General features: G+C 40.3%; 1 protein-coding gene across 5 annotated transcripts in view; it reads left to right on the forward strand.

The window, feature by feature from the left end:
• Kcnn2 (potassium calcium-activated channel subfamily N member 2) overlaps nucleotides 1-15,793 on the forward strand; it is a 440,351-nt gene that overhangs the window by 395,417 nt on the left and 29,141 nt on the right. For all 5 annotated transcript variants that reach the window (XM_063277521.1, XM_063277519.1, XM_063277520.1 and 2 more), the window contains one exon: nucleotides 11,310-11,451. In XM_063277521.1, coding sequence (XP_063133591.1) covers nucleotides 11,310-11,451 — 142 coding nt within the window. The remainder of the gene's footprint in view (nucleotides 1-11,309; nucleotides 11,452-15,793) is intronic.

A 15,793-nucleotide genomic window follows, 5' to 3' on the forward strand; every position in this document is an offset into this window, starting at 1 on the left:
GATTACAGGCTGCTGTAAGAGGAGATAACCTTGCCAATAACCTCGGTGAGGTGGGTGTATGACTTACTTACCAGGTAGACACTTGTCCTCCTTGTTTCTGTAGGTGAGAACCTTCAGGAAGCATTTTCTGATAACCATTTCAAATTCTTCAAGCTCTTCAAAGCTCTGTTTTAACTGCCCAAGTTTAATAGGTACTATGAAATTAATTTTTAAAGTTGAAGTGGGAAAATGTGACTGAAAAACCTTGGAAATGACCCCCCCCAAAAAAAATATCTATGATCCTTTTCACCAGTCTTGTTGGAGTCACCTTCAGCTTCAGGTCCTGGAAACTTGTTCTGCTCTGGGTTTGGTGGCTCCAGTTCCTGACTCTGTGTCTCCAAAGAATAAATCTGTTGTGTTCAGGAATGTTCTGCATCCCCAGGAGCACAGCCGGGAACTGTGCAGGGCTACAGGCTGGAGCATCTTATCATTGTGTGCTCTATATTGCATTCTTTATTTGTTGTAGTTTGAAAGGTAAATATTTGGTAGCATTTCATGGTGACTGCCTTTCATAGCTGTGGCCCTGTAGAGGACCTAGATTTGGATCAACAGGGTACATTCGTTTCAGTTTACTAAGAGCCCTGGACAGTTCCATCAGATTTTTCTTAAGGATTCACAGTCCCTACATATAGTAAGGGACCTCCTGCTCCCTCTTGACATGAAGATAAAGGTATAGGGTTGGCAGAGGAAGCCTCTGGGAGGGAGGAGAGGGGAGTGATACAGAAAACCAGTTGTTTTTCATCCATTTTTTTCCTGTTCTTCTTATTTTATGTCTGATGGACCCTCAACGCCTACAGCTTTCTAGCCAAACAGTCTTCTCTTCTCTACCTCTAACCCTCTCCCAACCCCCACCTCTTCCCTGAGTCATTGATTCTAGTCACTGTGTTCACAAACATTTAGTAGTGTAGAAAAAACAAAAACAAAAACAAAAAACAAAGCACAAGGTGGCCACTCAAGTATATCATCTGACCTGGATGGAACCAGAAGGTAAACTCCAGGGAGGAAAATGCCTTTTTTTCATGTCTACTTTCACAGACTGAAAAGGGCCTCACCCCATTATAGACCACAGCCTCCATGTGAACTTGATTTCTTTCTTTTGATCCTCATGAATACTTTGATAGTCAAAAGGTCCAATTCTTGAATCTTGGAGGAAAGTGGGGCACAGAGATCAAGACTCATTTGCCCTGAATCATTCACACCTAAGAGGTAAGGAGCACTTGAGTTCCCTTGTATTATCTCAGATAACTTTTCTATCTTCAAGTGCTAATTTACATCCAACATGCCCTAGTCTGAAACCTCCACCATGACTGTTATTGTATACATGGGTCATTAGGGTCTGTCTGCCTTTGTTTTGGAGAAGCCAAAAGAGACGAGGTCTAGAATGGATCAACATCAAGATAGAAAAAAACCCATCCTACCCCTACACCCCTTCACACACACTGCAACCACCATAACACACAGTACATACTCAAAGGCCTCTAGGATTCTGGTTAGTTCCAGGGCTGCTCAGTATAGGAGTACAGTAACCAGGTCAGCTTGTCTCTGCCCTGCATCTGATGATGGAATGCCACCTGCTTTTAGAGTATCCAGGAGAAGAACTTTCACTTGCAGGACTTTATTATGTATCTCCTTCACCAGCTAGGCAAACTCCAGAGCATAGGTGACAATAAGCTGATGTGGTACTGCCACCTAGTGACTGCCCTTGGCCTTGGAGAAGTACAGCAAAATACTAGCAAAATGAATACTACTGTCAGCCATTATTGGAAAATCCTGGTGGGAGTTCCCAGAAGTAGGACCTACCCCAACCAATACAGACCTTCCTTCTCTGCCAGCCTTAGAGCCTGCCACGTGGCAGATGTGTACTGTGCCCATGGCAACTGTGGACTATCCTATATGTTTTAGTAAACTTGACCTTAGGCAAGGGGATTCTAAAGATTGGCAGAACATTACTGCCTCTCTAGGAAAGTTTACTTCCACTGCAGTACCTCAAAGCACACACATTTACACAGATGGAGGCTGCCCCAGAAAGTGAATACAAGTACAGTTAGGAAATAAGGGAAGAATCAGGAATGGAGAGAACCTTAGATGAGAAGTGTCCATTGGTTAAAATGAAAAATGTCCTTCTGGCATTTCCCCACAGGAAATGAACTCAGGTTCACTGATCTGCAGGTGTGTATTCATTGTGTATTGTTTCTTGAGATCTTACTATAGATTCCTTACTGGCCCTTAAGGTTGCCCCTCGGCCTCTACCCTCCTCTGGGAATGCAGGCCTGTGCCACCATACTTGGCTTTCCAGGTCTACTGATATGAAACTTGATACAAGTGTTTCTGATCCCTTTATTAGAGGATCACCTAGTGTCTCAATATTCCCTATGAAATTTTTTGTTTGTTTGTTTGCAGGCTTGCTTGCTTGCTTGCTTGCTTGCTTGCTTGCTTGCTTGCTTGCTTGATTTGGGGCCAGGTTGGAGTCAAGAATATTCTCTATTCATGGGTCATACTTACCCTACAAACTGTTCCCAATTGACCTTGGAATGACCTATTGAGTATTTGCATGTAATTTTTCCCTTTGTGTTCCCTTTGTGTTTGTTTTTTTCTTAGCTTAGAAACAAATCCATTTTAAATATGAACATAAACTATTTTGACTTGATTGAGACAGACATTTAATTTTTAAATAATATTTCTAGGATATATACTGGAGAATATCAGGATTTGTTTTATTTAGAGTTAGGCCAGAAAATTTTCCAAAAGGACACTAGCTTTCATAGCAGTCCCTATAGCATATGAATTGCTAAAACAACACATTTCACAAATTGACCTGCAATCAGATGTTTGTGCATTTAGGAAATAATAAGTCTGTTCTAGTTTCTTTTGAACTAGTCCTATATAGCTATTGTAATGTATGATTTGTAAGTGACTTCTATTTATGTAAGTACAATTAAGATGATATTGATTTTTCTTTATTTCATAAAGCATGCATGTACATTGTACTGATTTTTTTTTCAAAATCTTAAAAGAGGGCATCAGTTCTGCTGGGCTTGAGAGCTACTGCTTAAGTGGCCTTTTCTGCTCAGAGAAAATTTTCAAGATGAGAATAGAGACCTCAGGGTCTTTCATCTTCACTCCTAGGAAACAGACTCCTTCCCATGACCTGAGAAGCAAGTTCTATTCAAGAGCTATGCAGATTTCCCTAGACACCTTAGCCAAAGAGAATATGAAGGATAAAGTATCTTTTCTCTCTTCTAATAGGATGTTAATGTGTTTCCATCCTTGTGCATGAAGTTTCTTTTAGTTAAAGAACTATAGTTGTATGTGTATCTGTTATGTGTATGTGCCTGTGTGTGGTTCTGTGTGTGTGTGTATCTGCGTGTGTCTGTGTGTTGTTCTGTGTGTATGTTTGTGAGTGTGTGTGGTTCTGTGTGTGTGTGTGTGTGTGTGTGTGTGTGTGGTGTGTGCCTGAATGTGGTTCTGTGTGTGTATATATCTGTGTGTCTGTGTGTTGTTCTGTGTGTGTTTGTGAGTGTATGTGTGTGGTTCTGTGCGTGTGTATGTATCTGTGTGTGTGTGTGTGTGTGTGTGTGTGTGTGTGTTCAGATCTAAAACAGTTAACTTACTGACAGAGGAGACATTGCTGATGTCACTTCTTCTAGCATAAATGAATATTAGACTCATGAAACATATTTGCCATCTTTTCACAGAAACATAAGGGGACTTATTCAGTCTTGAAAACCTGTGCACACTCTGTCGTCCTCCTCTTTTCCCTCAGGAATGTCGAGCTTTATTTTAAGCTCCGCTCAGCTTATTTGCTCAGAACATATCCACCGATGGCGTCTACCCAAAAACAAATCTTCTCTATCCCAAGTATGAACGAAACTCTGTAGACCAAGACTGAGAGAAATCCTAGATGAGAGAGATGGAAAGAGAGGAGGAGAGACATTGACAGAGAGACAAAGACACACACACACACACACACACACACACACACACACATATATATATATATATATATATATATATATATATATATATATATATATAGAGAGAGAGAGAGAGAGAGAGAGAGAGACCCCTAAAGCAAAAGAGATGAAAAATTTTCAAATGTATAAAGTCAAAGGTTCAAAATAAATTTAAAGTAGTACAGATTCACTTAGGATCAATAAAGTTTAGAATTTTGTACAGGTCTAGTCCTAAAGTTATGCTGGGTTTTAGAAGTAGCCTTATGCTATCTCTGCTACTTTTGTGGCCTTGGGTCTCTGGGATCCTCAGGGTCCTAGAGCCTTCTCTTTCAGACTCAGTGATGCTCAGCAGGGAGGAGTGAGAGGCAGGTCCTGAAACAGTCATGGATTGGAGCCTCTGGTCAGTCTGTGCTCCGAAATAACTTGCTGAGAACTGTTGTTCCTGTTACCTATCATTACAGCATTTAAACTTCAGAGCACCCTCGGGTTTTAGTAAAAATGTTTGCATTGGCTGAATTTTATTGTTTTAACCCCAATGTAAAACCAATTGCAGGCATTTGTCACACTGTCACAGTGCTGTCACCTTCCATGTCTTCTATATTTTTCCCTCAGTATGTCTTTACATTTATTAGATTTCCTATCCCCCTATTACCCCAAATCATGTTTGGTGAACACAGATTCTGACTCTCTATGCATTCTCTGTGCTTCTAAAACTGCCTTTCTGCAAAGAGATATTCAATATCTAATTGAATAGGACTAACTAAAGAATACCTAAATTACCTAAAACCTCCCAGAAGCTTAAAGGGAAATCTGTCCCTTTGTGATAGGCCCACCTCTGGAGAGTCAGACTTAATTAGTTGAGGAGTGATGCATAGTGTTTTCTTAATGGTTCCCAGGTCACTGTACTGTAAGTACTAGTGAACGTCCATGACAGAGCACTGAAAAGTAAACCACTTTCTGTTCCCTCTTCTGTCCGAGCCATTGGCTCTCAGCTCATTCCCTCCTCTGAACACAGATGTCTACCTTCCTTTGACTGTTTTCCAATCTTATATGTTTGGATTAGTTGAGCCACATTCTTGATTTGATTTTACTGTGAATAGAAACTACATGCACACAGCTACAGTTCAGAAGCATTTGCGTTTATTCATCTCAAATCTCTGAATTTGCATCTTGGAAACATGGACTTTCAGATTTGTTGCTGACAGTCAGGTTTGCCACCACTTGACCTATGGTGAAAGGTATGTCTGACAGTCTCATGGCTCACCATATTTGATAGACTCACAGACATATCTTACCTCCCGAGGGAGTTACCATACAGAGAGCCATATACAGGTCCTGGGGCTGTTCAGTGTGCAAACCAAGCAGAGTGAGTCTGAATTCCAACTATTCAGTTCTTTGTCCCCCTAGACGCCCCCTCCTTCTGTGCTACAACACCAGAAGAAAGAGATTTCTCTCTCCAACACATGTATAAGCAATTGTTAGAAACAATAGCTTTCAGGGTTTAGTTTGGGTTCTACTTCTTTCCCTTTTGTAATTTATATCTTCTCTTTGCCTGGTATTTGCATTTTGCAGTGATATCCTTTGGCATGGTTGTTTATTATTATTGTTTTTATTATGTTTAGATTTTTTTTAAATGTTTTCTTTAGAGAAAATTATTTTTGAAGAAGTTACAAGGCATTTTTATCTCATCACTTCCAGCCACTATTCTTATGGAAAGGTCTTTGCTGAGTGCTAACTCTCCACTCCTGAAAGTGTGTGTGTGTGTGTGTGTGTGTGTGTGTGTGTGTGTGTGTGTGTATGTGTGTGTGCGTATGTGTGTATGTGTGTGTATGTGTATGTGTGTGTGCCTGTGTGTGTGTATGTGTGTGTGTCTGAGTGTGTGTGTATGTGTTATCTTTAACTTTGCGTTCTACATTCTAGGAGCTTTGTATCAGTTTGCCCTGGATTTATGCTATGGCTGTGGTTATATTGTATTTTAAATTGTTTCCCCCTCGCTGTATGACCACCAAGCTCCATTAGACCAGTCCATAATGTAGCTTACCAAGCTGACCACCTATGTGTGTCTACATTGTCTCGTTCCTACTGACCTCTCCCTCTTCCCTTCCCTTGAGTTACCTCCTCTACTTTGCCTGTACTTTTTCTTCAGAAAACATAAAACATAGGTCAGCTATTATTTATTTCTATTTGAGAGGGGGATTTGGAGGCCAGCTGGAAGCTCTGTTTAGAAGAAAAGGGTATTCATCTAGTAAGACTTGGCAAAGGGTGCAAGCTGGGGTTTTATTAGGGAGTCCTCAACTTCTTAATGTGAATATATTATCTTTTCTTTGAGCTTCCTCCAATTTTCAATTTGAAAAAAAAAACCCTCTCTCTATTGCCAACTTATCATACTAGGGTCAGGGCTGGGGATTGAGGGAAAATAGGAATAGATGCTACCAATTCATTTAAAAACCTGAAGTCCCGATCTTTACCAGCCTTAAAATTTTCTTCTGCCCTTCTCTGGATGCTGAGTCTCTGATTCTCCAATCTGTACTGAAATAATGTGCTTTCTTGGTCCTGTTAGTTGTTTGGGAGGGCCAAGGAGAATAGGCACCTGCAGCTCCATCCGTTACTCCGTATCAGTCCTGTTTTCAGTTTTGTACCTTACCCATGCACTGTGCTTGGTATCTGTGTAACTTGAGATACCCAAGCCCTTTATATTTAATGTGATTGAGGATACACTTGGGTAAATGTGCTTTCGAGCTCCATGTGCTCAATTTATCTCATCTGTTCTTTATCCCCCACCTTCTGTTTCTATCTTCTTTGGAATCCGTGTTTTATTTCTTCTCACGTTTTTCGTTGAGCCATCAGTTTTTCTTTGGCTTTTGGTGTAATGCTTCTTTGGTAGAATATACCATTCCCATAAACTGAAGTCTATCATGTCTAAATTAGCAGTTTTATCTCCACTCGATATCCTGTCATGTCCTACAGTCTGTCTCCAATTGATGCCTCTGTGTAAGTATCCATACAGGACTCTCATTTCTCCAGCTTCAAGTAGTTTTGCATGAAGGTATTGAGATAAAGGGGACTCTCTGCAGAGTTCTTCTCATCTACAGATCTCCCTCCTTTGGTTTGTAGCCCTGCAAAGCCTCCTTAGAGTCCAACTGTGCTGTTCAGCTGAGGGAGGCCTCTGAGCTCTGCCTGTTCTCCTTCCTGAGCTACAGTCTGTAGACTATCTGTGCGCATTAAAGTGGGACAAGTATGCACTTCACTTTGGTTGTTCACCATCTCCAGAATCTTTCTGTTCTTGATGGATGGCCAATATCTAGTTATGCATCATTTCAAATTTTATCAGATTTATAAATGTTTGTTTCATTATAAAGTTTAAGTATAATAACCTATTACTCCATTGTGGCTGAAAACAGGACATATTTTCATTCATTTAGAAGTTTCTTTTTCCTCTCTGGCACCTCCTTTACTGTCTTCTGGTTGCTCAAAGTTTACATCTTTTTATTGGGTTGCCATAATTATAATGTTATTTCAGGAAAGAAATGGTTTTAGAAGAGAAATTATTTATTGCATGCCTTTTTTGTCTTATAAGGACAACATTTAATTGGGGCTGGCTTACAGGTTCAGAAGTTCAGTCCATTATCATCAAGGCAGGAACATGGCAGCATCCAGGCAGGCATGGTGCAGGAGGAGCTGAGAGTTCTGCATCTTCATTTGAAGGCTGCTAGTGGAAGACTGACTTCCAGGCAGCTAGGACTAGGGTATTAAACCCACACCCACAGTGACACACCTACTCTAACAAGGCCATACCTTCTAATAGTGCCACTCCCTATGCCAAGCATATACAAACCATCACAGCATACATATTTTATTTTTCATTGTGTGTGTATGCACATAAGTGTTCATGTCTGGAAACTAGCATTACAGATCTCCTGGAGCTAGCGTTACAGATGATTCTGAACTGCCTTATGTGGATACTGGGGACTGAACTTGGGTCCTCAAATGTGTTTAATCTCTGAAAGGTTTTTCATTATATGACCAAGTATGAATTTTGAGGCTGGAACTGACATTTGAAATACCTTTGTCATTACTAATATTAATAAAATGCTTTATAGAGAAGCATTCATGGAAATAGTTTGTCAACTCTTAACATCCATGATGGAATTAGTTTTTGCTATCATAAAAATAATTTGTGCAGAAGCCTTGGGATATAACTTTACAAATATAATTCATGTTGACTGATGAACAAGAACCATTTCTCTCTGTTGAATCTGGGTGTGCCTATGAGAGAGCCTCCCATATGGCCCAGGGAAGCTTAGACTGAGAACAAATTTGACATTGTATATTAGCCAATGAGCATGAGCCCCACTATGAAATTTTTCCAGAACTAGGCAACAGTGCAATAAAATAAAATCCAATAGTTGTTTTCAAATTCTTCATCATTTTGATTCTAAAGACAGTGCAGATGAGCACATGTCTTGTAGCCCATATGAACATTTATTGAAAGCTGTTAGAGGTGTACGCAGGATGCTGAGAGAAATCTGGAGTACTACATTGACCAGTGCATGGCTTAGAGAAGAACTGTTACCTAGCCTTTGCCACGTAGTGCTAAGGACCCGTGGGAATGCTGGGCAGGACCAGCCTACCCCTTAGTGAAAGTAACCCTGGGTGAACTTGAGCAAATGCTCAGTTTAACATCAAGTGGACATGTCTGTTAAGCAATGCTAGACACAGTCAGCAGGGAATGAAGAGATGAATAAGGTATAGAAACTAAAAAGAGGAAGCTCTTTTCAGACCTGAAAGCTGTTTAAGTCTACAAAGCTCAAGGTGTTGAACGGGCAGAACACAGTGCGAGTGTCTTTTGCTGGAATTCTGGAAGTCCTTGTCTTAAAAGCTTGACTCTTATTTAGTGTATCTTTTATTAAGTTAGCATCCCTGCTGGACAGAGACTGCCTCTACCACGTGAGTAGTTTCTTCATTCCTTTCTCAGACAGTTTTTCTTGCCACCAAGAGTGGAGTTATCTGACTAGTCTGTGAAGTGATCTAAAAGTTTACATATCTCCTTAGGCTTAAATTTCATGCATTAATCATTTATGGTGGTGTGACTCTGGCATTGATCCAAAAGCTAAGGATGGTCTAAATGATGGTGTCACCATGTTGATGGCTCTCATAATGTTTGGGTTTGAGTTGCTAGGAAAGAAACCAGGTGATTATTCTAATAGTGTCTAATTTGGTCCATAATTACCTCACTTTGACTATTCACAACTGCGCCTGTCTAAATATAACATAAACACTAGTATGAGAGGTTTTTATCCCCCTGACTGAGCTGTTTTCAGAGTTTTATTTCATAAGCAAAAAAGGAGTTTATGGAATCCCAAGCTATAAAATATCAACTTCTAAAACCATACTTGTTTCCAATTAGACCTTCCACTGTAGGTTTATGGTCTCTGACACAGCATATGGCACCCGGCATTTTATAAACATCCACTAATGATGCAGTGGTACCAATCCACGCATCCGGCAAAGGGTCAAAGGGGGAGACTAGTCGTACATTTAAGATGTTTTATGGTCAAAGGTGAACACACTGAAGACGAGCAAGCTGGGCGTTTCCAGTGAGTGCTTCAGGTTCCCCTTGGAGGTCATGTACGACACCACATCTTGAAAACCAAGTAAAAAGTGCTAAAGGAAGAGTGGATGTCTAAACCCACACCAAGACTGAAGTTTCCTCACAGATAGTAGGGAGGCAGGCATTTCCAGGGACCCCAAGTTGTAGTAGCAAATCTAAAACTCTTCTTTACAGTTAGTTGTTCTGCCACAGGAGAAACCACATGCCTAGCAGATAAGTATTCGGGTTCTTGCAGTGTAGATACGGAGGTCATTCAGAGTGAAGATTTCACTCAGCATGTGGCTGAGACTACAAAGTAAAACTGCCTAGGACACAACTCTCCATATTAGGAGAATTAGGAGACTAGTAATTTCCACCAGTGATGGTCTAGGTGGTAAAATACTACATGTTAAACGGGGGCACTGCTGAGACCCTACTGAGGACAAAATTAATATAATATATTTTATATGGCTTGTGGGAGATTAGAGGTATGAACTGTTATGTAAATGATGCTTTGTCAAGAAGTTTCGTTTCACAATTAAATTTGAAGGGAAAATGAGCATTGCTCCTTCATCCCTTCTGTGCAGCCCACAGCACAGGTAGGGTAACATATTCCCCAAACAAGCATGGCACAGTGTACCCACTAATGCACCTTGATACTGTGAATGGGGTAGAAGACAAAGCTGACTTCCTTATGTTTTGAAACAGAGGTTCCTTGTGGGGAAACTATTTAGTTCACATGAGAGCTAAGCCCAGCACTAAGCACAGCCTTAAACTTCTTGCATTCATTTTGCTCATTATGTTACCATGACCATTGGAAATGTACCCATAAGTCTCCTTGGCATACTAGAAATGCTTCCTGGCCTCTCTTTAATAAGAATAGCCTTCTAGGACATACTGCAAATGAGCATCTGCATGGCACAGTCTATGTTTCCACCTCATCCTTTTCTTAGGGCAGTACAGTGGTTGTCCTCATTCCTTCTGATGCTGGGGTTCTGATCACACCAATCTGTCATTTCTTTGTTTAGGACAAGCAACGGGAAACTGAACCTTGACTTCTTGGTATTTAGAAGAAGGCACAGCAAGAAATGAGACTAGGGGAGGATTCTCAGCTAGTATCTAAGGGAAGCAAGGACAGGTGGTTCTTAGAGGGAAGTGAGTCAAAAGCAAAGAGCTCTGTTGGTGACCACAGGTCAAGTTTAAATGCTGTAGAGACCAAAGAGGGTCACTTGGCCCTGGAACATTCCAGACATGAATCACAGCAGAATTCTCCAGGGCTGATAACAACATGGCCTGATTATTTCATGTCTGAGTGTCAGGCAGTGTGGACAAGCTTCAACCTGAATGTATTGAGAAGGACAAAAATAAGTGAACATAGTCCCAGGAGAGGATACAGTATGACTCTTCTTATTACATATGCAGCATGAAATTGGGACAGGGCACATTGTCACAAAGGTTGGATACATAAGCACATAGAATGCTAAGGCTCTTGTCTACATGTGTGCGCACATGCACAGCATCTTGCAGCAGAAGGAAGGTTGGTTTTCATCCTGTACATTTTTTAAGTGAAAGTGATTTCTCTAATTTATTTATATTTGTAATCCCATAGTACATCTAAGGAGAAGAGTTTATAGATGATATAGTCAATTCATCAAATCAAATTGTTCTTAGCTGCTGCTGTACTTGGAGGTCAGTTATGAACCCTGGCTCTACTTGCTGTTTTTCAGGTACCATGATCAACAGGATGTCACTAGCAACTTCCTTGGAGCAATGTGGTTGATATCAATAACTTTTCTCTCCATTGGTTATGGTGACATGGTACCTAACACATACTGTGGGAAAGGAGTCTGCTTGCTTACCGGAATAATGGTGAGTGTCTTTTCCTTTCTATCTCTCTTATGTATGCTTAAGAAATTAAAAGCACTCCATATGTATAAATGATTGTCAGTTAGTTGTTGTTGTAAAAATATAAAAATAAAAAGGTAGGGTTGTCTTTTACCCCGCTGGGTCCGCACCATGGTGCCTAAGAGATCTGCTAGATATCTTGGCGGAAACACAGCCCAGCTGCACACTTTCCTACACTCAAACCCTCACATAAAAGAACACACAACACAATAATCTTAGATCCAATTGGTAAGATATAATTGCCCACTTAAACATACAAAGCCCAGTACTATCCATCCCTTGAGAACATTAATAACAACCTGTAAATACACAGAGCAGAATCTTAACATCACCTGACATCTTGTCCTGCCATGGCTTCTCAGCCCCTCTCTCCCTCTCCTCTCTCCTCTCTCTTCTCTTTCTTCAAACTTCTCTCCCGCCCATCCTTCCCTCTCCTCCAATGACAGGCCTCCTTCTATCCTGTACCTGCCCCTCACCTGTACTTTACAAATTCAATATGGAGAAGGTTCTGGTGAAGTCACCTGATTCCTGAGTACACGACAGGGCAGCTGTCCTGGGGGCAGTGGAATTAGCATCAAAATACAGATAACTCCAGGGCAAACCACAACAGTTAGTGATTTGCTCATAAAAACAAGTTTTGAAATAAGTTGAAGGCTTAAAGACCTATTTTACATTATATAACGTTACATTCCTGTTAATGAATGTTGGTTGGGTGAAAGGCATGGGTCTAGGAACTACTGGGAAATGCATCAACACAAAACAAAAAGCTGTCCCTGACCTGCTTCCTTGGAGCCTCCTGCAGAAACTCAAGTTTTGAAAGTAATTGACAAATGATTGTTAATTACACCTAAGTACATATAGGAAGAAATAAATCTCAAGTTGTTTAGGAAACTAAAGAATAAGAGGAGGGCCTCATCAGATGTATAGCCTATAGATATTGACTTTTAAAATGAAGTGAGACTTCTGGGTAAATGACCAGGAATTGGGAGCATTCTGTCTGAAAGATACAAGAAAAAGAGTGCAGTGCATTTGGATAAAGTGAGTGGACAGAAGTAATGGGGGACATGCACAGTTAGGGACAGGGATTGTAGGACACTCAGGGAAGGTTTGCTGTAATCCTGAGTGATGCTGGGTCTTTTCTCAGAGGCCTAGCAAACTTGGACATGTTATTTGCCCCTCTTCCACTGTTGTGTGGTCCATACTGCATTACCCCATTCATTTTGTTATGTGAAAACTGGATAAACCTTCTGTTCTTGAAAAAGGTAGGTAAGTTTACTACACCTCTCTAGCCAAAGGATTTGTGGAGACCAGAGGGAAAGTAATGTTAGCTTAAATGAAATGAAAGTCTTCCTCATAGGGGCAGGAAAGGTAGGCAGATCATGAGAACAGGCCACCTCAGCCTTGAGTTCCTTGAAGACTGCAGATTAAGGCAAAGTAAGAGTGACTGGGTAGCTTTGTATGTGGTCTCCATGTTTTGCCTTTTGAACCTACTATGCATATATTGTGGCAGGAAAAGTCCTATTGGGCAAGACCTCAAGTCATAAACTTGCAGTCAGATGCCACTTTGCTCTTGGCAGCGAAGCATACCCTGTGGCAGATTGTGGGGTGGCCATTTGACCCAGTAAGGTAGCAGAGAGATCATAGGCACAAAAACTCAGATGTAAACCCTAAAGGGGAGAATGTCAACTCAATATCTTTACACTGTCCACACACAGGAGAGAATACCAGCTGGCCTTTTTAGATCCACCCCGAATGGAGTCACTTGCAGCATCTGCTGAAGAAGACTGCCCTAAAGATTTTAGTTACCTAAAAGGACTGAAAACCTGAGCATCAGGAAAATGGGGGTATGCTTCTGCCCTGGGTAGAACTGAATAGAGATAAAGCAACCAGCTATTCCAATTTAAAGACAACAATAGTATCAGGATGACCACCAAGCCCAAATTATAATTTGGTGCCATAATTTAGCATTATTTCCTTGTTAAAAACAGTTTTGTGAATTTAGTGAACTTGACATTATTTTCACAATACCTGGTATGGCTCATTAAGTGTTTGATTTTTTAGAATATCTCCTCTTTCCCCTCAAATAATAGTATTTTATTGTATAGCATAAAAGTTCAGGAAATAAAATATATAGAATTATATTTTTGGAAGACCCTATAACAAACCCACAAGGGACAATAACAATGCTATTTATAAAAACAGAAATGATAACTACAGTCTTACCTCAGTGTTTCTCAAAATCAACTTGCTAGGTGTCCTTTTGTGCCAAGAGGCATCCATTTTATTATTAAATGAGGGGTGACTGAGGGGCTCATATACTTTTGTTGCAGACACAAATTTGACTTTAACCTTCCCTGGGCACAGGCACCTTGGGATACATCTGTCTTCTCTTAATATTGCTTTGTGTCTAATGTCTCCAGAACTGCCTTGTCTGGCTGCACAGAATCTCTTCTTTGCCTCCTTCAAGTGCTTCCTTGATTAGGTTTCACTACTGATCTTTGTTTTGGAAAGGATATTCTAAGTATCCTTTAATCTATACAGACAAAAAAGGTTCTGTGTAATGAAACATACATGACTTCATTCTTGCTCTGCAAGCTCACTGCATAACAACAGTCCTTTCTGAAACCCGGGGTCTCCGTTCTCTCTCTCTTATAAGAGCAGATTGTTTGACTGATCTGATTAAAGACTGTTTACTTGCATACATACAGAAATCCACAAATCCTTGAGTAGCCTTCGTAGACATGTTTTGGAACAGTGCAGTGGCCCTCCCTTGAGAACAATAGTGTCAGGCTACTGGGCAGTCTTTGGGATAAGGTCTAAGAAGAGGATTATACCCTCTGTAAATTCCTTAGAGATTTAGAGCAATGCATGGAGGCAAGCTACATATACTGTGGAAAATGCCTGAGTGAGATTTGTAAACGAATATAACGTTATACAAGGCTAGTTTCTTGAAGATGAAGTATGCTTGCCAAATTTCATTTTTCTTTGCTTTCTTTTCATTACAGAAAGTATGATAACTCTTAAGCACTTAACCAGAAATAATTTCTTATTTCAGTATTTATTCACCTATTCTTTGGATTTTTATAGCATATGCTTATGTAAACTACATATTGATGGATTTCCCTTGAATGTCTCAGCTCTAGCCTTTTAATAAATTGTGAATAAGAAATACAATTTATATACTCTTCTGAAGACAGCCCAGGGTCACTCTGGATTGCTGGATGTGACTTCAGAAGTACTCTGCCTTCTTTTCTTCTCGATTGCTCAGCTTTTTAACCCTTGTGTCTATGACACTTTGACAGAATTTACACCTTCATGTGGTTCGTTTTTATTTTGAAGGAGGTTGGTCTACATGCTGACACCTACAAAGACTCCTCAGAGCCCTGCTTGTTTTCTTCTGAAATCTAATTGACACTGATGAATTATAGCTTGTCATTGTCCTTGCTACTTACATTAGTCAAAACTCAAAATTAGGGTATAATTTAGAAGTTTTTGAAAAGCTGAATTTGTGCCATGGGTCATACATTTTTAGAGACAAGGACATTAGACTAAGCTTACTTCTGCACTACTCTGGGCAGAAATAGATCATAAAGCCATGAGGAGAGATTGTTTTCTGTAACATTTCTAATAGAAAACCAAATAGCATTATAAAAATTTGGGCCACCTGGGATGGAGGGAGGGATTGTGGGAGGTAAGACAGAAAGTGGGAACAGTGATTGAGATGTAAAGTGAATAAAAAACCAAAATCATGGTCCAGGGCTGTAGAAATGTCTCAGCAGTTAAGACCACTGGCTGGATCTTCGGGAGGCCAATTTCCAGAAACCACATGGTGGCTTTCAGCCATCCATAAAGTGATCTGACACCTTTTTCTGTCTCATGTCCTCTTCTTTCATGCACATATGTATGTATATAGAGTATTTACCTACATTAATTAAGTAAACAATTAAATCTTTTTCAAAAAATTAACCTATCTTCACCTGAATTACTTTTTGGGAATTAAAGACATAAAGCCTTTCCTGCAATATCTAGCTTTGTTTACAATATTAAACACCAGTAATTATGGAATTCTTTAAAAACAAGGAAAACTTGGATACTGATTTCAGGAAGAAATTTAGCATTGGGGTTGGAGATCTACATCAGTCAAGTACTTGCTTGGAATGCTGAAAGTCCTAATTTGATTCCCATTCTCTCTCTCCCCCTCCTCCCTCTCTCCCTCCCTTCATCCCTTTCTGCCTATCCCTCTCCCTCTCCCTCTTCCTCTCCTCTCTTTCCCACATGATCAGAAACCTCAAGTAGAAATGTGCCT

Source organism: Rattus norvegicus, chromosome 18 (genome assembly GCF_036323735.1).
Source record: "Rattus norvegicus strain BN/NHsdMcwi chromosome 18, GRCr8, whole genome shotgun sequence".
Classification (NCBI taxonomy): domain Eukaryota; kingdom Metazoa; phylum Chordata; class Mammalia; order Rodentia; family Muridae; genus Rattus; species Rattus norvegicus.